Genomic DNA, 27,710 nt, shown 5'->3' with positions numbered 1-27,710 from the left:
ATGGAGGTGTTGTCAGAAGGTGGCAAGAAAGTTTGGACAGGCTTGGAAGCGTCAGAAGGAAGACATTTTTGTTACAGTGATGGAGACAGGGAATTAGCATTACTGAGGGTGATAGAGAAGGAGGGACTGATTGGAACTTTATGATTTTGGTGCTTATTAATTTCAGATAGAAGAGTTAACCTTGGAATAATTTCATATTCATACTGCTTTCCAAATGTGACATATGCCTGTTTTTGTTCTCAGTCATCTTCAGTGTTACTTTTGACTTTCTGGTTGTCTCTCAGTGTGTTGGCTTTCTAGCTGGATAGATGATGATCTGTATTTGTCTTTCTGACCCACATGCTGGATTATGGTACTGGTTCTACCATACTTGCCTTCCACTAGAATGTACTATTTTGTTTTTTTTCTGTGGCTTCCCTTTTTGTTAAAAACAATATTTTATTTAGAAAATCTGAGTCCAGCGATCCTGATGCTCGTGCAGGCAATCATTCAGTAGTTTTAATGGGAGCAGGCTTTGTCAAACTTCTAGTGAAGTATATTTTCATTATGTCCTAACAAACAGAATGTGTTCTGTAAATGTAACTTCTTTTGAATTTACGGTTCTGTAATCTACTCCTAACAATGGCACAGTGGTACCTTTTCCACGTTGCTTTCAATGAAACTGCTGGAGAAGAGCTTACAGAGTCAGCAGGGTTTGTGTTTGGTGCGTATTCAAATTGCAATTCTATGGGGTGTTGTCCACTAAAAGCTTGAAATAGATTGCTCGTATTACAAGCACCTTTACGTTATTAAGTGTATAATTTACTGTTAACTTCTCCCCCTTTTCTCAGCTGTCAGTTTTCTTGCTGTTTCTTACAAGAATTATTGCTGACACACAAAACGCTTAAATAAACAAATGCTGCAGTGCTTAAGATATCTAAGCACAACACAGTGGTTTTGCTTTTATTTTTAAAAATTACATCATTTGAAGATGATAGGATATACTTTTTAGGAAAAATCTTAGGAAGAATAAGTATTAGTTACAGATAAATTTTTGGAGAAGTTTTGTGTGCATGCGTCTGGCAGCTCCTCTAATGAAATGTTTTCAAATACCCAGTGTTTGTTTATACATTGCTGGATATTTACATAGTCTCTTTTTGTTCTGTAGGGAGAGTGTAACTCTAGGCCTACTCTCTTCCGATCTGCCACTTTAAAATGGAAGGAGACTCTGAGCAGAAAAAGGCCATTTGTGGGACGTTGTTGCTACGTATGCACTCCCCAGAGCCGGGTAAGAAGATTATGAGCTGGATTATGTTTGACAATAATGCATAGTTAAAGTGTAATGTTGTTTCTTACCTTCAGAATTAAGGTCAAAATGTTCTTGGGTTGTAAAGGAATATGGTTTTTCTACTTTGCTTGTGGTTATTTTTTCTTTGTTGTGGGATTAATGGTTGTCACAGATCTGTTGTGATGCTTTGTCTCTTCTTTTAAGTAGTTACTTCTTGCCCCAAACTCTGCAGCTCTTCAGAATTAGCGCTATGAAATTGTATGGAAAAAATGTGTCTGGATTAGTAATTGACATTTGGTGCCTATGAAAGCGCTAAGGTTTAATTTTAGTACATTTAATTTTCTATTGAGACACTAGATACCATTTTGAAAATAAGCAGTATACTGCTCTTCAAAACTGAAGAAATCGATCCTGTGCTTGAGAAAACAGCTTGGTTTTCTGCACCCAAGTACTTTTTGTCTTGCCTGCCCATCCTTGCAACACAAGCTGATTAGAATAGTGGGAATATTTGTCTGCTGGGAGCAGCCTGACGTTGGTGGCAGTAGGGGCATTGCAGCAGCTGATTTAAAGTGTGAACTTCACTGAATAATGCTGGGGAGGCTTTGTTAAGTAGAAGATGTAAAATGATAAGGGGCCTGATGTAGTTTGCGACCAGTTCATCACCTAATTTGACTACGTGTACACTGCAGGCTTTAAATTGCACTCTCCTGCACCAGCACTGAGCTTCGTAATTGGCTGGGCTGAAATGAAAATTTGCCTTTTCCCTTGACCAAGGAAAAATTCTTATTTCGCTGTATTGCTGTGCCAAATAGAAAACTGCTTCAGTGATAAACAAATGTGAGATAGAAGTCCAAATTTGCTGTGAAGGGTGTGGGTGAGATGGTCAGCAAGACAAGCAATTAGACTTGGGGCTGCTTTGAACAGACACTTAAGTGTTTTGGCTTGTAAAAAATGGTAGTAATCCTTAGCTTAGGCCTTTATATATTTAGTAATTAGGCTGTTCCTCTTGACTTGGGAATTCCACTTTAAGAAGAGAAATCTTGTTCTGTATTTTGTCTACTTAATAAGAAATTACCTGTCCTGAGATCTCACTTAGGAAAGGGGCATGATCTGATTGAGTCCTTTGTTGCCCTCTGCCAAAAGAAGAAGCTACCATTCTTGATGCAGACAGCAGCAAACTCTCATTAGACTCCACATTTCATTTACTCTCACTATATTTAGTCAGTTCCCTTCAGAAAGGGAATTGCTTAGTGGTCCTGACTAACACCTTGCTGGTCCTTTAAATGGCAGGGCTAACTTTTCCCTTGTGCATTCTTCCTGCTGTTTTGTGGCTGATTAATTTTACTAACCTGGTAGAAAGCTGCTTTATTTATTTATTTGTTCTGGCTGTCCTTAGTTTTCTGCCTTACCTAAATGAAACTGTCTCACTGAAGAGTGATATTGATCAGTGCCACAAGCAGTCAAAGTTAAGAGGTGTGGAATGGGGTTCAGTTGGGAAGGATAGGAGGTGGTGTAGCAGCTGAGCTTTTCCCTGGTGCTGCAGGGAGGGATGGTGTGAGCTTGCTTTGTGTCACAGAACATCTTCTGCCTGACGTGGGATCAGGGCAGAGCTAAGTGAGGAAAAGTTAAGTGTGACATTGCACCTGGAGGATGAATTTCACAGAGTGAGTTTGGAACCTAATGGGCAGAGCACTGGAGTGGACTCGCATACTCTGTTACTCCTCTGGATTTATTGATTATTTTTGGGGGGACTAAGAACAAGTCATTGCTCCTTTTTTGCCTGAATGTTTCATCCTCTCAACATTACAAGTGTGTGTTATAAGAAAGTGATATCAATTTAAAGTTTCCTTTTAAGTGCCTGAAGTTATGATTTATAGATTATTTGCCATATGCAGGAGTGTTTTAAGATGGAGCCAAAGAGCGTTTGCTCCCATCGTATTGTGCAGCTGATTTGCAGGTGGCATAGAACACTCGTACATTTCAGTTTGTGGCAAATGGTGTTTTCTGAACAAAATACAAACAAAAAAGACTTACCTGACTTCTGCTGCAAAATTGGTAGTGGGGCTGATCCGTTGCTATTCTGTTACTGGTGACCGTCTTTCTCCTTTGTTGTCCTGTTTTTGCCTTTCTTGAAATGCACATTTGCAGTGGTTTTATCTATTTCCGCTTGGCAGTGTACCAGTTTTATAATTAAACATCATTTGGACAGAAAGAAACTAATCTTTTGGACAAGATTCTTACTTAGAAGGTGAAAGCTCAGGTCTGCCTGCCAGGGAATATTTGTTTATCCAAAGTGGGACTGTTCCCAAACTCATCCTAGCACAGCTGATAGTCTGGCCTGTGGAGTCCTTATGTGGATTAAGTTTGTTGTTCAGGCAGAGCAGGAGTGTGAAGGTGATTTGCCGTGTAAGCATGGATATCCTCACCCTTGGGCAGCTGTTATGTGATGCCTGATATGCTGTCCAGCTGGATGTCACAGGGTGCCTGTCAAAAGGCTCATGGCTCTGCTGATGGGACTTAATGAATTGCTGGCTCAAACAAGAGTTCTGTATTACAACAAGCCTTGATTTGTATTACATCAGAAACTAGTAAAAAAAAAAAAATTATGGCTTGAAGAAAGCAACCAAAACACATTTCTTTTTTTCTGTATGCAGTAAAACCTAGGAACTACACTGAAAGTACTGGAACTGGGAATGGTGGCTGTATGGATTTTTATTTCCATTTCAAAACAGTTTGTGTATATTTTGCAAGCAAGTTCAGCACTTCTCTGCTTTGACTTTTGTTTGTAATAGAGGTGAAAAACATTGCAGTATTATTATTAGGAATGTGAAAACACAACTATTTTTACAAAGGGAAATAGTTATGCAATCTTCTTTTCCTTGTTTTTTCAGGATAACTTCTTCAATGCTAGTATTCCTTCTTTGGGTCTACGTAATGTCATATATATCAATGAAACACACACCAGGTAATGTAACAAGTCTTTCTTTTACTTTTGTGTGCTCACAATTCAATGTGTTCTGATCTTATGGCAAGGAAGTCTTGGGGGTTAGTCCAGACTGAGTGAATATACATTGTCCTGAAATACAGGACCTGTCGTTGGCTTCAGGAAAGGTCTATACTTGTAAAATCTGGCTGTGTGCATTTGAACAAAGTCCTTTGGGGTAATAGGCAAAGAGTGTAAAGGTCATACCTATTTCACAAAACACAAGGGATGTACAAACCTTTTTATCCCTCAGCGCAGCATCTGTAGCATAATGCTGGGAGGAGCTTTTTTTTGGTTCCCACACTGAAGAATGACTTCAGGCAGCATTTTAATATAATGAGCAAGTCTGGCTCACAATTTAGACTTGGACTATTATAACTAATGGTAGTTAAATCTGAAAATGTTTTGCTAGGCTGTGGTAGTGTGTAGCTTCTGAAGGATGGTGTAAGCAAGGTTTTGTATGTTTCTACTATGTAAAATACGTCTTCTGTTCTGGGATGAAGTTGCTGGAACTACACAAAAATTTTAATGTTGTTCTTTGGAAAGTTAATAATGCTTGCTGCAGTTTTTACAGTAATCATTAGCATAAGCAGATTCTGCAGTGTTTGTTGTAGAGTCAGAGCAAACAAAGAGAGGCCAGCGGCCTGAAAGAAATGAGCCCAAGTGTCTGAGTGGAAGAAAGGCAGTATTGTGCTGTGCTCGAGAGGCAGGAAGCTAATGTTTGAGACTGTTCTTTCTTCGATTCTGAATTATTTTTTTAAGAGTTGTTTCTAGTTTAGAACACAGAAAAGTAACTCAAATAAGGTTTAACGTTTTTTAAATTAGTTTCTGAAGTCTCATCCTGGAGTGATTTTGAGAATTTTTTAAGTTAGAAACGTAAGAGCAAGAAAGTATAAATTAATGTATTATTCTGAAATATAATGCCTCTAGCTCAGAATGTCATTAGTCTGAAAATTGATTATTTTAATGAAGTTGTGAGGTCCACTGGGGTTAGACAGTAACAGTTTCTTGGTCTTAGGCAGCTTACTGAAACATCACCAACATCCTTTTTCTGACATGGGAATGTATTCTGTAATTTGGAAACAGGTTCTGTTCAAAATAATATATATTGACGGGATTTGCTGTGAGTTGTTTCTCTTGTCATTACAGATTATGATTAGAAAACTGGTTTTCTAATTATTTTACATTGTGTCTAAGCTTTAAAATGAGTATAGGAGCCTTCATGTCTTGACAAATCCCTCTGATAGTTGCATGCTGTTGCAATTTGTTCTTAATTACCAAAACTTTTGTCAGAAAGAAGTATATCTCTTTCACTTCGCTTTTTAGAAAAATCGATAAAGCTGTCAAACTCAGATGGGAAAATGGAAGAGCAATTAGAACAGTGTCAGCAATCTACTTCCCTGACAACATGGTTAGCAAAATTCTTGGTCCTTTGAGGCAGTCTGAATATTTGTATAACTGTTATGAGGCAGTGTCGATTGCTCGTGCACATGCACTCATCCTAATTACAGTAGGATTGTCATGCATGCTCAGACTGCTGGGTGTTTTGCAATGTACAGGTTTCTTCTAATCTTTTATAGCTGTTTGCAATACGTATAAACACACTGAGAGGTGGTAGGGAGGTTTAACTGCCAGCATTAGCAGCTGGGGTGACTGCAGGCAGGTGCCATAGCAGTGCAGTAGCTACCTGCGGCATTTCCGTCTGTGACTGGGACCACCATGGAGCAGCACATTACATTGCACTGCCAGCCCTAAGAACAGTTTTTGTAAAGACAAGTGGAAAAAAAAGATAGGCTTTGAATGCTTCAGTAGTTTCTTATGCTTTATGCAGTGCCCTGCATCTCTTCCCATGTCGCCATTCTGATGTCTCCTCAGTGGTGCTTTCTATGTCACTTGGTACAGACAGATAATAGAAAAGCCCAGGCTTTGTCAATTGGGCCCCAGACTTTGTACCTGACCTCAGCAACCTGCTTCTTTCTTTCTCGAATTAACAGCTTCTCACTATTTTATGTTCTGTGTTCGTGGAGATCTTTCAGCAGTGAAGTGCAAGTAAGCTTCGAATATTTCCACATGTGCAAGGTAATGAAAGAGTATTGCACAATACTAAATGCTCAGCTGGCCAAGATCTAAAGTACAGAAGTTTTTAAGTAGATCTTCAAAGAACTTTACTGCTTTTGCTTCTTAAATGATACTTTTTAAGGCATTTTAAAGTTCCATTTTTATGAGGGTGACACTCAAACATGCTTCATGTTTTGTAGGTACAGAGGATGGCTTGCAAGACGGCTTTGTTATGTTCTTTTTGTGCTAGAGAGGGATGCTCACAAGGGAATGTTTGCCAAGAACCTGACAGAAAATGTGCTGAATAGCAGTAGGTAAGTTGATGCAAAATAAACTGCTTTTTGTATGACTTAAATCATATGATAATGTGGAAACTGCAGGCTTTGAAAACTAGTCTATTTCAAATATCAGAAGATAGAATCTCTTCAGCGCAGCACTTCAGAACTGTAGCTTGCAATTTCTGTTTGAATAATAGGAGAGGAGATTTATAATTCCTAATCTCAAAATAAACAATGCATTGTGGGCAGACAGCACTCAGTACACAGAAAAATAAACTGCTATGTGGAAATGCTTCAGACTTTTGTTTATTTAATTCAAGTAAATCACTATTACTTGCAGCTATACTGCTGCTATCAAAAATTACCAATCCTTCAGAAAGAGTGGGAAAGTAGCATTTCAGAGTCCCGTAGTTTATGATGGCAGTGTGAGGCAAAACTGGAAAAAGACTATAGTGATGAAATAACCTGCTCTTTACTTTGTGGAGCTTGTTTTCTGTCTCATACTGCATTTCAAATGCTGTGTTGAGCCTTTGATCAGCTATTAAGGTATCCATTTTCTGTGGACACAGGGAAACTGAGCCTCATGCCTGCTCCTCATGTCTAGTTTTATTGGAGGCTACACACCATCTGCATTAACATTCTGAACTCCTGAATTTTTAATGTTTAAGACCCATCTGAAGATGATAATGTTGGCTTTGAAAAAGAAAGCAGACTACCTTGTGCCACAGTTATTGTGTTCTAGCCCATGTAATTGCTCGTGTATGTGTTCTAAATGGGTTGTGTTCTAGCCCATGTAATTGCTCGTGTATGTGTTCTAAATGGGGAAAGCAGACCGTGTAATATTTTTTTACATGAAACTGAGAATTTGAAGAGGAAGATATTGTAGTAGAAAACTGCAACTACATAAATCTGTGATGAGGTCAGTGAAACTGCCAGTAAAAGCAAAGTACCAACAAAGAGGAGATTTCAGGTGTTCTTTTGCACTTTTAACTTTATTAACCATTTCTAAAACTCAGTGATCAGTTGGTATGGGTACCTATGAAGTGTGGACATACTATTTTTTATGATCAAATTTCATCACGTATATCTGTCTTCCACCTTTCCGATTGGAGCGTAGTGGTATTGAATTAGAGGTAATTAGTAGAGAATTTGGAGTACATAAGTCTTCGGTGTGGTTCTTCTTTTATGATTGCAAATTATTGCTGAAGTAGCTCATTTCCAGTAGTTGTTGTCTGTCTTGAACTCTTCTGTTGCACAGCTGTCTCATATATTTTACTTCTTTAATGTTAGGGTACAGAAGGCCATTGTAGATGAAGCTTCTGAGCCAAGTGTTCCAGGTAGCTTTGCTCAGGTGGATCCTAAAGCTATCAACAAAGTGAAAAAAAAAGCTAGGAAAATTCTCCAAGAAATGGTAGCAAATGTGTCACCGGCTTTGATCAGGTAATGAGAATGGTTCGTCAGTATTGTCGATGGGTAGAAGAACAAGAGAGAGCCTCTCTCTGTAGTACCAGCAGAGCTTATAATGTGTTATTCGTAAATAATGAATAATTATTCATAAATAATAAGACATTATTAATAAAAACACCTTTTCTGATGTTAACTAGAGAAAGGATAGATATTCTTCATTTTGAGATGCAGCAAAAGCCCTCCATTTTTTCAAGCGATAAACCTATTTACATAATTTAATACAAACTTATTTTTTCCTGAAGCTGGGCTTGGTTCTAGTGCTTTGTACAACGTTTTTCTGGGTAACCCATTGAATGTTATTGCTTGTAGTTATCAGCATTTTAGTCTTATCTTACATATAATATTCTGCTGTGATGTCTACTTTTACTAGTAAAATTGAATATTGTTTTACCACAGAATGCTGTCACCTGATGTGTTTATCCACCAGCTTAGTTATTGCCATTAATTGTAGGACCTCTTAACTTGCCCCATATGTTAAGCAGTCTCTGCAATTTGAACAGCCTCTGTGGTTGCTGCAACTTTTTCAGCCTTTTGTAATTATGACACAAATGTAGTAACTAATCACAGCTTTAGTTGATAGGCAAAGACTTGTTAAGCAACTTGATTTCACAGTGAGTTTGAATGTGAAGTAATGAAATTGTATGGCTTTATCTTTAGTCACATGGAAGCAATGTGAAAATAAAGGTAGCAATGAGTGAAAGTCTTTGAATTATGTTTGTTGTTTTCTTCAGGTTGACTGGGTGGGTGTTACTGAAGTTATTTAACAGCTTTTTCTGGAATATTCAGATTCACAGAGGTCAAATAGAAATGGTCAAAGCCGCAACAGAGGTAAGGGGGATGGGAAAGTATTTAGGCAGATTTTTGATGAAGTTTCATTTCTGTTGCTGTTTACATTTATAGCACTTTCTGTTCTCAGAAGGGTTCTGCTAAGTCTATGTGACAGAATTGTGTAACCTTAAGTACTATATTAGCTCTAGATTTTGTCTTTGCTTCAGGATCAAATTTTAACTATAAAACTGATTGATTCTCTCATAACCTGCATCCAGGATTATTTTTCTATGCCTGGACAAACAGTACTAAATTAGTGGGTATGTTTAGGATTTTCCGAATTACTCTTGCCTTTATTTGGAGTAGAAAACAATTAAGAAATCAAGTGCATTCCATGCTATCAAATTGTTGCTGGTCTTTAAATTCTTTCTGAAGTTGATTAAAAGTACCACCTAAATCTGCTGTTTTGTTTACACTCAAATGAATCGACTCTTTCTTTGCAGGATTTGTTTCTACAAAGACAGATTAGATAAATGGAAGAGAGAAAAAACTGTTGCCAATATTTTTTTTTTTAATATCTTTTGATTACAGTTTTTAAGAACCCCACTTTAGGTTCTTTTTGTTGATGTCTTATGCAAAGAAATAGCAACACTTGGACACTGGCCCCTTTAAGCTTACTAATTGCTGTATCAGTGCCATGAGTTTGAAGATTATCAGTCATTGTTTCTCATAAGCACGCAACTGGAAACTGCGGTCCGTAGAAATACAATTCACAAAAATGTTGGCAGTGCGACAGCTGAATGAAAACCAGAAGTAAACTGAATGCTGACAACTGAAAAATACCATTTCTTCTGATGCTATCATCAGAAGAATGCTAGCAATCTCAACGATGGATTTTTAAAAAGGAGTAATATTCTACATTTCTAATCAACTGTTGTCTTGTTTTTCTTCTCTCCCTTTCGTAGATGAATTTGCCTCTTATCTTCTTGCCTGTTCATAAATCTCACATTGATTACCTGCTCCTTACATTCATACTTTTCTGCCATAACATCAAAGCACCCTATATTGCTGCAGGGAATAATCTCAACATCCCCATCTTCAGGTAAAGTTAATAAGTTGCATGGAAGTTCTTATTATCTGAAAAAGACAAAAGTGAGGGGATTGTCAGGTGACCAGTTGAGCAGTGTATCTTCCAACCACACGTAAGGGAATCTGAGGATTATTGGGCACTTCAGTTGAACTTTGTGCTTCTTATTGCATTCTCAGAGAGAGACCATCACAAAATCCTTTTGAGAAAGTCTTCCATAACCTAAGTGGAGTAAGGAATAGTAATTTCATTGTAGGAGTCTCTAAGTGGGTAAGTGACTAAGGAAAGACTAATATGTGAGTAATGTGTGAAACTTCTTATGAAGTTTAATGAACCAGCTATTGGGCAATGACAGTACTGAGTGCATAATGTTTTGTGGGAAACTACTCCATTTTGTTCTGTGTTTAAATTGTGTTGCTGAAGGTAATCAGAAGGTCTTTTATGCAGTTTTTGCCAGGGAGCAAGAGTTTGGGGATACTGATCTCTGAACTGCTCCTTGATTTTGTGGAACATAACAAGGAGAGAAAGGAGGTGTCTTGGATGTTATGCACCAGTAGGTGCTGGTCCCTTATTATCCCAGTATGAAAGAATGTTCTCATGAGAACTTCTTGGTGCGCATTTGGATAAACACAAGTCCACGCAGATGGTGTAATTGCTGGTAGGGAGTGGGAGTTGCCTGCGTGCTCCTCTATTGAAATTAACTGGCTGAGGTTATCCTGCAGCCAGGGCATATGCGCAGTACAACAAGGGCATGAAGGCCTACTCACATAAGCTGTTCTTTGGATCACTAACTCCCTGACTTACAATGCTCAGGTTCACTACAGTGGATAAATGGTCTGTTAATGTAGTGAAATGAAGTGAGTCAGTGTAGAGAAGCCTATTTCATTTGAAATATCTCTGTGCTCCCATAATTTACGAGAAGATTAATGCATTGATAGTAACTTCAGTTTCTGTTGTGTGCTAGGAATTTTGCACCGAGTGGGTATTAGCTTCCTATGGACTGAAACCCATGAGTGTAATTGTTGTTGATTTTGTAGCACACTGATCCGCAAGCTAGGAGGATTTTTCATTCGTCGAAAGTTGGATCAGAGTCCTGATGGTCAGAAGGACTTCCTTTACAGAGCTTTGCTGTATGTGGTATGTATTTCTTGTCTATGTGTCCATGGATAGTACTTGAATTGGGTGGTTGATGGGAGAGTGACTTCCATCAGCTGGGAGAAGATTTTTAGTGCTTTGAATTTGTTTAGGGTTCATTTTACATAAGCAGAATACATTTTTGCATCAAGGCTTGAATGCGTGAGGTAAAAGAGAACTGAATGTCCAGTACCTTTGAGGACATGGTTTACACCTTGTGCAACCTTTGTTAAAGAAATGGAATTAAGATTTTTGGATAAATACTAGATTTAAGCCTTGTTTCCCTGATTTCTTTTGTACTGGGGCATATCTACATCAGTCTTCTTTACTTAATGGAAGTCTCTGTTTATGATATGTTGATATGCTGCTTTGTGCAATTGAGTAGAATAGCTCTATTTACATCTTGGAGGATGAGATGTTCTGAGAAACCTGAAGAAGAGACATATGCAATTCAAATGAATCAACTGATGTTAGAGATATTCTTGAACAAATGGCTTTATACTGCTTGTATATTCATGCAAATTAAATAACAGTTTGGTCTGGATTTGTGTCAGGCATTCATTATTACTTATTCTTCTAAGTATTAATGCCAAGTCGCACTTGTGGTCTTACAAGGGTTTTTAAGAGAAAATGATTACTGATGAGGAACAATGTGTTTCAAACATGAGCTTAGCATTGTATGAAGATATGTATTTTTCTTCTTCAATCTCTTCATATTCAGCACATAGAAGAATTGCTGAGACAGCAACAGTTTTTAGAAATATTCTTGGAAGGCACACGGTCTCGAAGTGGAAAGACATCAGGTCCTAGAGCGGGTCTTTTGTCTGTGGTAGTGGATGCTCTCTTCTCAAATGCTACTCCTGATGTCCTAATTATACCTGTGGGAATCTCCTATGATCGCATAATTGAAGGTCACTATAACAGTGAGCAGCTGGTAAGGGCAATTGAATAGCCTGTTTTGTCTGGGGATTTTCTGTTGATGGGCGGGAGAGTCTGTTACACAGTTAAATTATGTGCTAGTAGTTCTCTGTGACATGCACTTGCTGTTTGTGATGAAGAGTGTAAAGCTGTGAATCACAAAACCTTTCTGATGGAGATTGCTGAAGAATAGGTTACATACTTGTAGGTGCCAATTCATGAGGTATAACCATTTAATTGTATTACTTTTCATATGGAAAAACATTAGTTCTCTAGACTTCCTTGAAGTCAGAAAAGCGTATCAGAAGTTTTACCCTTGTGTCTATTGAATCTGTTTTAATTTTAAACACCACCTTATAATTGTAAATTGAAAAAAAATAATAAAGCAACCACTCACGTTTTCCAGGGCAAGCCTAAGAAGAATGAAAGTCTTTGGGGTATAGCAAGAGGAGTCTTCAGGATGCTGCGGAAGAATTATGGCTGTGTCAGAGTAGATTTTGCACAACCATTTTCTTTAAAAGTAAGTTTGATATTTTGAAGATTTGATGTTTTTGCTCTTTCAGCAGTGACACACTTATGCAATGCTAACTGCCTTCACTTTTAAATTCTTATGGATTTCTTTGCAGAATCTGCTAGTATGACACTTCTTAATCTATATACGTTTCAGTAGTCTGTGTTCTGCTACAAGTAAGCTATAGCTTACTTTTAGAGTGACTTTAATAAGATTAACATGCTGTAACAACAACCTACAAGAACGTTATTCAAATTAATTAGGCATTCCTCTTTCTGCCCTACTTCTCTCAGAAAAGCAGTAGGTTGGAGAGCTTCAGAGGGTTCAATTACCACAGCATGAAATTGTTGTGACTGTCTGCACTGCATTATAATTACTGTAGTAGAGAAAGATATTAATTCACTTATGAGGAAGGCGGCTTGGGTCACTTCCAGGCTATTCTTGGTAGAGAGCTAACAATTGCTTCTGGATCAGTATAAGGAAAAGAAGGTTATCTGCCCTGTTAATCTAGTGAAATGCTGATCTCTCTGTACCTTCCTAATAAACTCTGCCAGCTCTCATTTGTATGTGTACTCATTCTTGTACAACAAAAATAAAGTAAGCATGACTTAAATTTGATCAGTATGCCTTAACCAAGAGTTGCAGAAGCATAACTACATCATTTTTGAATTAACGTACTTATATCACTGCAGGTTTTCTAAGAAAATGAGCTTTTAGGGTTAATTTTGAGCCTTTGTGCAGCTCTGTGAGTACAGGATTAGAAACAGAAGAGGAAGAGCTGGCTGTGAAAGTCTTTTAAGTAGCCTTCCTGGGAGAACTTTTCCTGACCAGCAGGCCAAGTGGCTCTGCAGTTTCCCACATCAGTCTTCGTAGGAACTGGAAGAACACAATGTTCCAAAAGCACAGTAATGTAAATGCTAAACTGTAAGGAGAGACTGAGAAATTTGTAATTCAAGAATTTCAAGTTTGTAATACAATGTCTTCTTCCTGACTGCTTTAATTTTATGATGTCTTACAGCTAGAGCTTCTGTAGTCATGTTTACCTATGGAAATGTTTCCTATCCCAATGTTTAAAGGAAATAGTGTGAAGCAATAATTATAATCTGTGTGTTGGTTCTAAATGGGTATTGGACTTCGCTCTCATTCATGCTAATGAAGGCAGTTCTCATTAATTTAATCATGGAGAAGCTAGTCTCAAAGGACTTGTTCCCAGCAAGATGCTGACAGTGATTATGCATTGTTTTTGTTACACTGCTTTTCACCAAGTGTGGATTCCTTGCTGTAGGAAGTTTTCCATTTCATTATAAAAGTGAGCAAACTCATGCAAGCTTGTCACTTTTGTAACCTTATTCCTGCACTTTTAGCGTGAGCTGTTTTTAATCACAGTTGCAGTTTTGAATGATTGCCTTTTTCATATTAATAATGTTATCAGTTAAATACAGAAGTTAGGTGGAAAAAAAGTACAAAAAATAATAATCCTTTTCTTAACAGGAATATGTGAACAGCCAAAGTCAAAAACCTGTGCCTGCTCCTCTTTCTCTTGAACAAGCTTTGTTACCAGCTATACTTCCATCGAGGTAAACAGTCTTTTGGTTGCTGGGGAGAGGGAGGGCATGTTGGGCTTGTTTTTAGTTTCTTTGTTAGTTTTTTCCCTTCCTTTGTCTTTTTAGAATTCTCCAACATGTTTCAAATGGTGCTTGAACTTCCCAAGGATGATCTAATTGTGTGTAGACAAACAAAAATCTTAGATGTTTATTACTGTGCGTTCTGTTTTAAGAGTTACGTTCTTGTGATTTTTTATTTTCCTAAATAAGTTCCAGGAGGCTTTTTTTCTTTTTTAAACTGTTGTGACCTCTGATGGTTTAATTTTAAACTGTAAGGAATAATTTGAAGGAAGAAATGACACAGTGAAAAAGGAAGAGTATGTTATTAAAAGCTACAAATATTTCAGATGGATTTTGGTTTGTATCCAAACCAAATAACCCTTCCTAATGAGGTCTTGAGAATGAATATCCCTTGCTCAAGGAGATGACTCATTCAGAAATGCAAAACTTTTCTTCTAGGAATAGACTTGCATTTGTTATAAAAATGTACATTTTTGTGGAGGCCTTTGCTTGGATCATACAAACCCACGTGGACCTAGTGGAGAAAACATTTTATTTATCTTGAGAAGGTTGTAGGTCCATACAAAAGGCATTTCTGGTATATAGAGTGGCTGAGGTGAAAACTGCCTTTTAGGCTTAATCTACTTCTGTTCCTTATTCATTAAAAAGAGCTGTGGAGTGCAGTGATGTAATGGCAATATGAATAGGCATAGGAAAAGCCAAGTGTTCTACATAGCTCTTTCTCTTTAGATGGTCTTTTATCTTGGATTGTTGCTCAGTGGGAAAAGCTGGTGAATACTCAGCATTTTGTGGAGCTTGTTAGGCATAACATGTTTGTGCCATTACCAAAACACATGACGTATTTTTGCACTGTAATTCAGTTAATGTATCTTAAAAAAATCGATGTCATAATGCAAATTTTTGTTTTGCATTCAGACCTAATGATACTGTGGATGAAGGTACTGAGGCTTCACTGCCTAACTCCAGGGATATAACCAGTGAGCCTTACAGAAGGGAGCTGATAGCCAACTTGGCTGAGCATATTTTATTCAGTAAGTGCTTCAGTATCACCATAAGCTACCTATTTTGTTTTGCTTATTGCATGAACTAACTTGCTGTTTGATAATGCAAATTCCTGGCATTCAGACGATCATTTCCTGACTTCAAATGCTTTCTTGACAGCTTTCACTCCTTTGCCTTCCTCCTTCCCTTTGCAGTTTTTGATAAATTGGCTTTCTGGTCAAGTACAAGCTTTCTATCTGTTTATGCTGGTAACTTGTGTATTTATTGCACCAGTGTACTGAACTTGATCTACTTTGAAGTGTTTGAATTAATTGTTGTTGATACATTGATTTCTTATCACACCACAGAAAAAGCTATGACAGTATCTTGCAGGTGTAATTTGTGCTACATGCTCTCTGTCTGCATGGACCGGTGTTGCCAAGCTTATAGGCTATGTGGCATGTGTTTTGGTTAGTATGTCTGTGATTTGTGGTCTTAAGAGATGTATACAAAACGGTACTTTTAGCTTAGTAAGTGCTTGAGCCTTACTCAGGCTTCCTAGTTCAAATTACTGTAGTTTGATTACATTAATATTTTACATGCTTACAACACTTCAGAATTGTGCCTGGTCATTATGGTACTTCTGTAGGATTAATGTATTTCTAGAAGGAGCTGAAGCAGTAAGAGCTGAGATAGAGTCAAGGCATCTTTGAAATTCTACAGCTCGTAATCTCTTATTATTAAAGCACTCTTTGTATTTTATTCAGAAGGTACAGTTCTATGCCAGTATTGCTGTTCATTTTTTTTTTTTTTTAAGTAGTGGCTAATTTTCCGCTTGTAAAGGTGTTCTGAACTTCTCATTCTATTGAAGTCCCACAGTCACTTTGTCTTGTTTACCTCTAGCTGCTAACAAGTCCTGTGCTGTGATGTCTACCCACATTGTTGCCTGTTTGCTGCTGTACAGACATAGGCAGGTAAGGCTTCTGTGCTGCTTGTACATCCTAACAGCACTTTACAGTTGTTGATTGAAAGCACAGAGTGCATTCTACTATAGCTTGCTACTAAGAAAAGAAGACACATGTATTTAAAGTGCATTTCGTATATACTAATGTTTTGATTAGTAGTAGATGCTTGGAGATAATAATAAATGTCCATGTGAAAACAGATTTTTTTAAATCCAAAATTTAGTTATACCTGTTTTTGAAGACTACATGAGTTTGGTTCAATTCTATTAGAATCTCATTTTTGAGCCCTGACATTTGAAAACATTTATCATTGAATAGGGTAGCAACTCCTCAGTTAATTTTCAAATGAGTTCTGCTATTCCTTGGTACCTGAATATTTTACCATGTTGGCAGAATGATTCTAATGTTTAATTGCACCTTTTTGCATGGCGCTTGGAAGATGTTTTTCTCCTACAAGTGTGTTTTACATTTTGTCTGAAATTCCTTTCCCTCTAATTTGAAGTTTTTACTGCACATGCATTGAGATCGCATTGAAAAATATCGATCAGATGCATAATTTTCCCAGTCAAAAGGAATCACTGCTCCCATCAGTGCAATCTTTCCAATTTCCTACAATGAAGGGATGAAAGAAACACTGTATTATGTGGTCTGAATATGTTGCAAAAACAAACAAACAAAAAAAAAACAACCAACAACCATCACACCAAGAAAATGCTTAAGGAAAAGCTCTTTCTCATGTCTCTAACCACTTGAAAAAAAAATTTTTACTCACAGTGTTTCCAGATAATTGATATTTCCTTTTATGGTAGAGGTAATGGAAGCATGGCAACTCTTAACATATCCTCTTAAAGAACAACTTATGTTTCTGTTGGTTGTGAAATGGAGAAAAATCAAACAAAAATCTTGCGTTCTCAGATAGCTTTGTGGCTGGAATTGTAATTCAGAAACCATGCTCTATTTCAGCAAAATATGTGAAAACAAGGATTTATAATACGACTGTTGGATTTTGGATTATTGAAAATCAGTGTCTCTTTATGTGTTTTCTACATACATGTCATTTATAATAAACTCTTGTGCAAAAAAGAACATTATTTTATTTTGTGATTCTGTTTTTATTTCTAGGGAACTGATCTTTCCAGGTTGGTAGAAGATTTCTTCTCCATGAAGGAAGAGGTCTTAGCCCGTGACTTCGATTTGGGATTTTCAGGGAACTCAGATGATGTTGTCATGCATGCCATCCACTTGTTGGGGAACTGTGTAAATATCACAAACACCAGTCGAAACAACGAGTTCTTCATCACTCCCAGCACAACGATCCCTGCTGTCTTTGAACTCAATTTCTACAGCAATGGAATTCTTCATGTATTCATTAAAGAGGCAATCATTGGTACGAGCTGGAGTTTACTATGGAAAGACTTTCCTGTGACCTGTGAATTCAAAGTATCTGCACAACCCCCCAGTTCTTCTTACTGTTTACTAATGCTTAATTCTTCCCTCCCTGCGTAACCCCTTGTCTATTCTAAGAAAGACAAAATTAGACTGGTTTTTGTGTGGAATGTTTGAACTCCTTTTTCCCATTTTCCCTTATCTTTCTTGGAAGTATTCATGTGTTGGTAACTACCTTAAACAAGGCACAGAGTTTGGAGCCAATTTGAAGAACTTTTGCCTTTGTTTAGCAATATTTTAATGAAATTTTGTTTCAACTAGAGATAAATGGAACGCAAAAGCTGTAGTGGCAATTTCTGTCCTAGTTTTTCAATTACATATATGATGTTGGACTGCTGATAGACATAAAAATAGACAAGGTTTTTAAGTTTCCTTTGTAAAACTCTTTGTGAAAGCTCTGCTAATGTTTGTTTCTGCTCTAGCCTGCAGTCTTCGTGCAGTTCAGAGTAAGAGATTCAGAAATGGTACCAATGGTGCTTCTCCCAGTTTGATTAGTCAAGAGCACCTTGTCCGGAAAGCTGCCAGCTTGTGCTACTTGCTTTCTAATGAATTTACTGTATCTTTGGTAAGTAACTAACTGTTCATTTACCAAATTTTTACTGCTTTTTTTGCTTTTATTGCTTTAAAGAGAATTAATGGTTTCTTTAGTTGTCTTGATTCCGGTCTGTTCGCTAGTGATAATGGGAAGTAGGAAGTTGTAGAGCATTTGAAAAAATAATGTGTGTCCACTTGTTTCAAGGAAGTACATTTGAATGAGTGTAGTTGCATCAGACTAGTTCATCCAGAAGATGTATGATCTAAGATAACATGAATTAACTTGCCTCTTTCTTGTTGCTGGATGGTTTCGTTAGCAGGACAGGACACAGTCACATTTAGGGATACATACTGGGTGCATACCTCCTGCTCATGCAGCTGCTGAGTGAGTGAAAAACAGCACAAACCTGCAGCATTTCTACAATGCTGGCATCAGACTTTTTCATGAGAAAGAAGATCTCTGGAGCTTCCCATAACTGCATGTTGGACTTCTAAGTGCCTTCTAGCAGATTTTGTCTTGCCAAGGTCATGAGACCATCGCAGTTATTATCTGCACTTCCCCAAAGCTATTTAAATATTTTCATTTAAACAGATCTAAGTCTTGGAGAGTACCAAACTCATATGAGTTTGCATGCATGATTGAAACTACACTGGAAATTAAGACTCCAGATTGTAAAGATAATTTTAATTTACATAGTTATGCAAGAGTCCTGTGGTGCCACACCTAATACTTAGTGACAGTTTTAAACACGGCCTAGCTTTGGTTTTTTTGTTTTGCTCCAGGATGTTAGATGTTGAAAGATGCTCTGTACACTTACAATGTTCAGTGCTGTATGGTTTTTTGCCATATGAGTGCAGATTGCTTAGAGATTCTAGAAATTCTTGAATTAGCTCCCAAGTTTGCACACACGTTTTTTTTTGACTTCTGCTTTTTAAGTGAAACATAAGGCAAGCTCATTTGGTTGGTAGAGCTTTCTGTAATTTCGTTGCTCGGGAGTTTGTGGTGTTTTTTTTTTGTTTTTTTTTTTTTTTAAGCTTAAATATTTCCTATTTAATATTTGATTCATTTTTTTCCTACTGGTGTAGTAGTGTTTCTTTTCCAAAAACATGGACAAATTTTAAGTATCTTCTTTCACTGTAATATTTTATGTTTGTCTGACTACATGGATAGACAAATGCATTGGGTGGTAAAAGAATGACTTGTTTAAAAGGACTATGCTGCTGTATGTAGAAAAAGCACACAGAACAGGAAACTGCTGTTTTTATAATGGATTTAATGGATGTGATATTTAATTATAGTTTATTGAGTGCATTTCCTTTTCTGTTTTGCAGCCTTGTCAGTTGATATATCAAGTTTGCCATGAAGCAGTGGAAAAGCTGATACAATATGGTATTCTTCTGGTGGCTGAGGTAAGGTGATAGAGATGCTGACTGTGCTGTTTCTTGTACATGACTAACTGTGGGTAGTTTGTTAGTTGTTGGTTTTGTTCTAAATATATGTTGTTACTTAAGATGCATAACAAATTAACAAGTCCAGGCCTGATGCTACTTGATTTTTGCATTTGTAAGCATCAGATATCTGGTTATGATCAAATTTTGAGGCTACAGATGTATGTAATGTCACTGTACCAACTGAAGGTGACATACTGCCCTGTGAAATGGGGATTTTTTTTTTTTTAAGCCCTTTAGATTTCTAGTACAGGTGCGCAGAAGTTTAATTTCTATTCTTTGAGAGCCTGTAGAACAGATCTTTTTTTTTGAAGTTTCAGTGGTGCATTGGAGTTGCTGCATGGTGTTTGAGGCAGATGATGTTAAGAAACACGGGGACCAGGAGACAGCTGACTCACCATGCCTTTGCTTCTTAGACGTGGCAAAACAGAGCTTGGAGTCCAGGAACAAGTGGCAAAAAGTCAAAGAGCATCTGGAGGGATGTAGGGGTGTAGTGTATTTGGCCACTTTTTTTTTTCTTCACAGCTGTCCATTTTCAAAGGAGCTTAAGGCTACTTTTTTAGGGCCTTTACTCCACTCTAATACCTTTTGATATGTGTTTCCATTTTTATTACGTGTAGGTAATAGTTCCTTGATAGTCCCAGATATTAACTTTCTCCTCCTTTGTTGTTACGATTGAGTGCTTTTTATCTTAAATGCATGGCATTAATCGTCATCGTTATTAAATAAATCCAAAAATTAATGCTGCTCTGAGGATTAGGAAGAAACCTGTATGTTCAGTGCCTGGGGGCAGGTCAAGAGAACAGGTATGAATAGCAGCAGGTAAAGACTTCTGTCTCCTCAAGCATTCAACCTGTCTGAGCTTTCTCTGAGTTTCAGTTGCTGAGTCTGGTACTTAGATGCTTATAGCTGGGATATAGGTGACATAAGTGGTATATAAATACACACCTGTGTTATATGACACACAACAATAATGCCACAGCTGAGTACTTAAAAAGTAGATGTTCCACTGCTGAATCTCTTAAACTTAGAGATGCTCTATTCCTACTTAATTCTGTTAAAAGCATTAAGAATGTCCATAATCTGTGCAAACACTGTAAGCAACGATTGTTTCATGAATTGGGACAGCTTGGAAATGTTTGTGGATTTTTACAGTCTGTTCTCTAAAAGAGGTAGCTAATTTCTATAACTTCTGGTGTTTTAAGTTTACCACTGACTTTAACACATCAGTAAATTTCCTATTCAATTGAGCTTAATTGATCCAGGCTTTGTATTTCTTAATTGTTTTTCTGTGATCCTTGTGTTTATTTCTAAAAATGAGGAACAGTCCCAACACACAGTACTCTCTTTAGTATTTTCTTAAACTTATTTTCTGGCCTCTGCTTCTTTTAGAATATAACATTTGGAATATTGAAGGCTTCTGTGGCAAATAAAAAGTGCTTCTTCTTTGTCATGGTATTATAACAGTAATAAGGTGTCTGCTATTCATTAGTTTTTAATCTTGCATGATTTGTAATTCTAGGCAGGATTGTATGGAGGGTCTTTTCTCATTGACTAAGCATTGGTGACCTTTGCAAATCCTTCTGTTTAGCTACTTTGAGGAAAGTGAATAATAATGAGTGATGGACACTGATGTTTCCCTTGTTTTTCAAAGCGTGTTTTCACTATCTGGAATTCATTTATAAAGATGCATTGTCAAAATTGACTGTTGCATCAGATATTGATCAGACAGGTGGAGTATTCCTCTTGTACCTTTAATTATTGTGTGCCTGAACTTGTGACATACTTGCATTATTTCACAATAGAACTAAGTTACTGTTCAGGCAGATTAATGTCTATTGTTTTTGCTTGTGCTTATTGTCTTGAAAGATTACCTTTTTTTTTTCCTTGCCATGGAACTTTACAGCGCTTTACACCTTTCCAGAGCACTTCATTAGTTAAAGATTTTACTGAAATTGATGTTGTTCCTTAACAGAAGAGAAGCAAACAATGAATATTGTGAGGAAAAAGGAGTTCAGGTTGAAAAACTCCACCATGGTAGAATTCTTGCCATCATGCGCTTGTCCCAAAAGCCTGAAATACGTGCTTACCTAAGATACCTGCCTGTGTCTTAGATGAGTGTAAATCCATGCCCTGCTCTGAAGGTGGATTACTGGTGGAGTATTTGTAGGCTAAACTGGGATGCTGCTTGTCAGGGTGATTAGCAGAACGGAGTTCCTGCGTCACAACAGGTAGAAGGGGCTTAGTGTCTCAACCAAGATTTAAACAGTTTGTGTCCTTTCAGCTTGAAACTGTCTCATCGTTTTCCAGCCTATATCTCATGTGTGGATGAGTACTTAAGAGGCAGAAAGTTAACAGTTAAAAAATAGGAACTTGGGGCATTCTATGTTAACTGAGATTTCAGATATTGTAATGCAGTGAAACTCAGTTAACTAATATGTCCTTGAAGTAATAGCAGCTCAAAGGTTAGTGGCATCCACATACCAACAGCATCTCAGCTTTCTATCCTAATGCAATTGTAAACGTTTTCTTGGCAACAGATACTGCAAGGCTGCGGCAACACTACACCAGAGATTTTCTCTTTGATTTGATAGGCAAACTGCAGAAAAAATATTTTCTACTTACATGAACCCTGTCTGTTATTAAGTCTTGCCTATTTTCATTAAATAATGATTAATGACAGGACTGATTTGGCTGGATGAGATTATACAATAAACTACAGTGAATATATTTTATTTATTTATGTTGCCTCTTTATCATCTCATCTTCAAATTTAAGCAGGATGATCAGGAGGATGTCAGTCCCAGTCTTACAGAGCAGCAGTGGAATAAAAAACTCCCTGAACCATTAACTTGGAGAAGTGATGAAGAAGATGAAGATAGTGATTTTGGAGAAGAGCAAAGAGATTGCTACCTGAAGGTAGTGTTATCCCAAGACTCGTAACATTGAAGTCTGTTAGCAGAAATACAAACTGCTTCACTAGCTCAGGAGGGATAATGATACAACCTTTCGCTTTTTTCTGATTGCAGTGTTAATCTGGTTGCATTTTGTTGCAGTTGGTTAAACACATTTTCTTCTCCTTCCCGTGGGAAATTCAGCTAACGAAACATCAAATATTCCAATAGGGCAGTGGAAAGGCAATGGTAGTGTCGTGAAACCTCCTGGAGGATGAAGTATTTTGATTTCTAAATGTTTTATTCTTACTTCATGGACAGGTCATGTTGATTTTAGACTTTAACTGGTTTTCTCAGAGAACTTATACAAACCTATTTAGGATATCTTGTTAACGTTTGGAAACGTACTTCCATCTTCACAAATACGTGGCTGCACTTCTGTTGGCTGCAGAACAGTGTAACGTCTTCAGTTTTATCTTGGGAAAATAGCTATTACATCACTAATATTCTGGAGGAGGAAAAAGTAGCATTGTCTCATAGTACCTAATTTGCCCTCCATGGTAAAATACTTTTTGCTGTGCTTCCACACTGCGCTGTCTTTTGCACTGTGACGTTTTGCCACGTACTGTGGTGTGGGTTGTTTCTCCTTTCTGCTGGTCTCTCCTTTAAGTTCTTATTTCCCTTTCTTAGGTGAGTCAGTCTCAAGAGCACCAGCAGTACATCACTTTCCTGCAGAGGTTACTGGGACCTTTACTGGAGGCATATAGCTCTGCTGTCATCTTCGTACACAATTTTAGTGGTCCTGTTTCAGAGTCCGAATACCTTCAAAAGTTACACAGGCATTTAATAAGCAGGACAGAGAAGAATGTTGCTGTGTATGGTATGTCAAACAGTTTGTCTTTGGAACTGTATTTGATTTTTTTTTCTGATCCTCCTGGCAGCAGGATAGCCCAAATACTATTTCAATTTGTTTATATCTGTGTGTTCTTTCTTGCAGCTGAGAGTGCTACATACAGTCATGTGAAAAACGCAGTGAAAGTCTTTAAGGAAATTGGGGTAAGTGTTCTGTGATCAGAGTTGAAGATTCCGAATTTCATTTTAATAAGGAGCACAGTTCTGGCAAGGCATAAAACCTCGGCAACATCGGTTTAAAATCTGTGAATTTATCTGTGCAAACATATTGTGTATTCTGAGCATTTTGCTTTTCCTAAAAGGCCGTGGGAAAAGAGTACACAGTACAGAACAGAACGCTGCTTGCACCTGAGAAAACTTGTCTAGGTGATGGCCAGGGAACCAGTTGTTTTTATTCCCAGCTAGTGAAGTTCTCTGTTCTGCTCCATGTCCTTGATGCACAATCAATGGTAGGAGGCTGAGAACTCTGCTCTGCTTAATGATAGCTAATTTTGAAGGACTATTCAAATCTCTGAGAAGCATTAGTTCTTGAACTTCATCCCAGCACTGATTGATGTTCCATGAGCACCATCATAATAGACATCTAAGGCCCACCATGAGGATACAGGTGTTCTTTATTTTTGAAGTAAAGGAGCAGTTTTGCACTTTCCCACTCAAATTTCAAATTTTAGACTGCTTATTATATAGAATTTGCAAATGAAAAGTTTCTTTCACCAAAATGGCATGACATCCTGGATACCAAGTGGGATTTAGGATTGTAATTTGAAAAGCACCAGTATTTGGGCCAAGTATTGCTAGACGGGCATTTTTGGTCTTTAAAAAAGCTAACAATAGTTAGCATATAGGAAAACTTACAGTGAAAGTATCCATCATTTTAATTCTAGTCTATTCTGCTGTCAGGAAAATGGAACCAGGTGGCATCTGCTCAGCACTGCATCTGACTTCTTGTTTTCAAGTGCGTGCTTTTTTAATGTAGGTGCTTTTTGAGTGCCTCTTTAGTCCCTTGCTGTTGGTGGAGTTGGATGTTTACTACACACTGTACTTATTTCTTAGTTTCTTTTTAAGAAATGTGATTACTTGAATGTGATAATAATTATTTGTATTCATGCTGTGTTTCAGGTTTTCAGTCAGACCAATCAAAAGAGAGACACTATTTTGGAACTTAGCACTACGTTCCTACCTCAGCGCAACAGGCAAAAACTACTGGAATTCATCATGAGCTTCATGGTATTATAGAACACATACAGCACTTTTGTCCAGGGACATGAAGGCAGGTTTTGAGACTGTATCAAATCCTGGGGACATTTGCTACCCTTCAAAATTTAAGGTGCCGCTGTCTGGGTAAGGCCTTCTCTGACTTGAACTACTGGAAGACAAGTGCCTTCTTATGTATGCATCTATGGGTTTCTTACAGTTCCAATCCTGTTCTGATACTCAGATGACACTTTGGATACAAGTTATAAAACATGTTGCAAAAAATAAGAGCAATGATTAAAATTAGATTTAGAATGGAGAGTGAAGTTTTATCAATGTTATGTTTTAAATAAATCCACTTTTAAAAATGGTAACAGATGCACAAATACAAATGTTTGTGATCTGTAGCTAACCCTGAGATCTTGAGTTTAGTGGCAGCACAGCTTATAGCATAAAAAATAACTTTCATTCAAATCCAGTTTTATTGTTTTAAATAAAAAGTATCTAAAATCTTGTTTAGGCAGGATATATACTTCATGGATAAAGCCATAGTTTTGCATCAATGCTAACATAAATGCCAAAATTCTAATGTGAATAACAGTTACAAACATCCAAGAATAATGACCATGTAGCAGATGATTGTCAGAAATGTCAGCAGGCATACCTTGCACTATTAGGGCTGTGTAGTGCAGTGGCAAATTGCACTGATCACTGCTGTCATGAAGAATGTCAGAATAGCATTTTTGTTTTTATGGTGGCATCTGTCCTTCAGGCAGATGAAAGTCAGGAGCCAGTTGTCTAACTGTGAATATCTTGTAAAATCTTAGATTATTATTTAATTGAGAAAAGCTATAAAGATTTTATTTGTAATTAGTAAAGTGTCAGATCTTTTTTTTTAAGTGGAGCAAAAACTTGATTTGGTGAAATAATTTTTTAAGTTTGGCCCTAAAAATTTCATCAGCAACTTCAACAATTGTTTGGAAAACAGTGGTTCATATTCTGTAGCTGAGCAGATCTTAGTTAGTGTTAAGAAGTAGCCTTTAGAAACACGGAAATATCATAAGCAGTGTCCTTTGGTCTCTGTTTTTACTGACTTACAGAAAAAAAATTCACAGAGAGATCTGAATAATTGAAAGCTGATGAATAATTCTGTCCCATGAGACAGGACTTTAGTCTTGCAGTTTGGTCATTTTGCATGGAGGAACTTGCACTGTAGATTTCTCTTCATGTGAGATGAGTTTAAATTGGAAGCTGTAGTCCTGTTTTCTCAGTACAGCTGATCGAGTTGAAGCAATAACTTGGTGGTACGTGAAACTGGCTTGCTTATGAAATGTGTTTTCCTCATGTAGATTGCTTTCTGTATGAGGGAAATCAATACTTCCATTATGGCATTGTTTCACTTGATTCTCATGTCATGGCCTTGTGAGCAGAAAATCCCCCCCAAGTTTTTCATGTCGATCTCTGTTGCTTAACATAAATATGGAAAAGCATACTTGAATCCCAGCGTTTGCACTGTTATGCCAGCACAAAACTGACGCACACATTTTGAGTTTGTGGCCAAGGAGCTTGTGTTTGTACTGCACACTTATCAACGAGGATATTTCTGTAAATTTTTTATTAAATGCTATTAATATTTGAAATCTATGGTTTATAGTTAGCATTATACAGTTAGCACTGTGAGACACGTGTTCTGTCACTAAACCAGGTGCTGTACAACACTTAAAGAATTTCTGAACCAAAGCTACATTAATATGAATAGAAACTGACTGTAGAATTGCTTTTGTTTTTATGCATTCCTGCTGTCTCAGCAGGATAGTGACTGGAAGGCACATCGTCTCTTTTGTCTACTAGCTTTTTAGAGAAGTTTCAGCTCATTCTAGCTAATGTTCACAGTCCGGTTAACCCAATGAATGCTCATACAGTGTTGTTGCTGATGGCTTCCATTTAGTCTTTTAAAAGACTAGGTGCTTCTAAATAACAAGGTCTCATAGTTTACTACACTTCAGTACATGTGAAGTGTATTAACGGTGAAGATTGTAAATAAAATTTTTTACATATGAAGCAATATGAAGCAAACAAAACTTGAGTCATTTTGTTAAGATTGTTCTGCCAACTGATGTGTTAATTGCATATACCCCAGGAGCACTGTGGTCGCAGGAGTGTTCTGGCTAGGTGTTGCAACTAAACCTAACTTATAGTTTACCTTAAAACAGAAAAAAAAAAAAAAAAAAAAAAAAAAAAGGAAAAAAATAAAGAGAAAATCTGATTAACAGAAGTCAGCGAGTGGATAGAGTACTATGCATGTGAATACACATTAATGAATGCATTTGGTATGCAGAGGCAGGATACACCTGTAAGGTTGGTTTTGTATGAAAAAGCTGCACGTGAAAAAATCATGTACTAGGAGTCATCTGCCACTGGAAGCCTTTGCTTTCTGCAGCAAGTGTGTATGTGTGCAAGCATGGATATTATGACACACAACGATGCTTTTCCCTGGAAATAAAGCACAGTATAAAAATTACCTGGCTGTAATAGTCAAAAACTACAACCAACACTTTTGCACTGTATTTACACCTTCAGTATCTTCTGACTTTATTTACCTCTCGTGTTTCCTTTGCTGATATAATACCAGGTTGAGTTAACCTTGGTAAAGTTAATCAGTAAAGAAGAAATAATAGACTTTGAATTACCACAAATGTGTTTTAAGACTCTCCTCTTAACAAAGACACAAGCACCATCATTCTATTCATGTTAATCAGGTATGCAGGTCTTTTGGGGTCAGGGTCTTGCATAATATGTGAAATGTAATCTTTCCACGTGTATCCTATAGATCTTATATTTTAGAGCAACGGAAGTATAGAATTCCATTTCCATGCTGCCACAACCCCCCAGCCCCCAGGGATTGTGAGCTTATTAACACGTTACTCACAGTGACCTGTAAGGCATATCTGCCTTCTCTTTGACAGCATAGGGCTTTTTTCACATATCTTTGGTTAGGAAGCATATACACACACTTGCCTTTACCTGGTCTCTGCTCTGCCAAGAAATACTCAGCATCACGATTTTAAAGAACACTGAGCTGGAGGGGTTGTAAGATACTGTTGCTGTTTTGTTTCTGTGCTTATGAGCCCGGTACTGCTTCCTTGTGAATGTTACCACGTTTTACTTGTTGTCCATTGTAGAAGCACAGAGGTGTTCTGGAGTCATTTTAATAAATTAAACTGTTTGCTAATATGAAA

At 37.3% G+C, this 27,710-nt stretch overlaps 1 protein-coding gene across 1 annotated transcript; it reads left to right on the top strand.

The window, feature by feature from the left end:
- Positions 1–27,710, top strand: GPAM (glycerol-3-phosphate acyltransferase, mitochondrial). The gene is made up of 20 exons (XM_042863553.1): positions 1–108; positions 1,148–1,267; positions 4,159–4,232; positions 6,509–6,622; positions 7,877–8,026; positions 8,785–8,881; positions 9,787–9,923; positions 10,946–11,045; positions 11,764–11,976; positions 12,367–12,480; positions 13,963–14,048; positions 15,012–15,127; positions 15,981–16,051; positions 17,165–17,429; positions 17,911–18,053; positions 19,355–19,432; positions 22,250–22,390; positions 23,056–23,245; positions 23,363–23,421; positions 24,397–27,710. Exons 1-20 carry the CDS (start codon positions 1–3, stop codon positions 24,511–24,513), a joined length of 2,493 nt encoding a protein of 830 aa, XP_042719487.1. The 3' UTR covers positions 24,514–27,710.

Source organism: Lagopus leucura, unplaced genomic scaffold (genome assembly GCF_019238085.1).
Source record: "Lagopus leucura isolate 7727_CA_CO unplaced genomic scaffold, USGS_WTPT01 Super-Scaffold_741, whole genome shotgun sequence".
In the NCBI taxonomy this organism is placed as follows: domain Eukaryota; kingdom Metazoa; phylum Chordata; class Aves; order Galliformes; family Phasianidae; genus Lagopus; species Lagopus leucura.
Note: the sequence above shows the minus strand (reverse complement) of the source record. Positions and strands in the feature narration are given on the sequence as shown.

What these genes read in the sequence shown, in the direction of transcription:
- GPAM (XM_042863553.1), top strand. Translation starts at nt 1, where the DNA reads ATGGAGGTGTTGTCAGAAGGTGGCAAGAAAGTTTGGACAGGCTTGGAA. An exon ending in TGCTGTACAGACATAGGCAG is followed by an intron (nt 16,052 to 17,164) that starts GTAAGGCTTCTG and finishes TTTTATTTCTAG; the next exon opens with GGAACTGATCTTTCCAGGTT. An exon ending in GAAGAATGTTGCTGTGTATG is followed by an intron (nt 23,246 to 23,362) that starts GTATGTCAAACA and finishes TCTTTCTTGCAG; the next exon opens with CTGAGAGTGCTACATACAGT.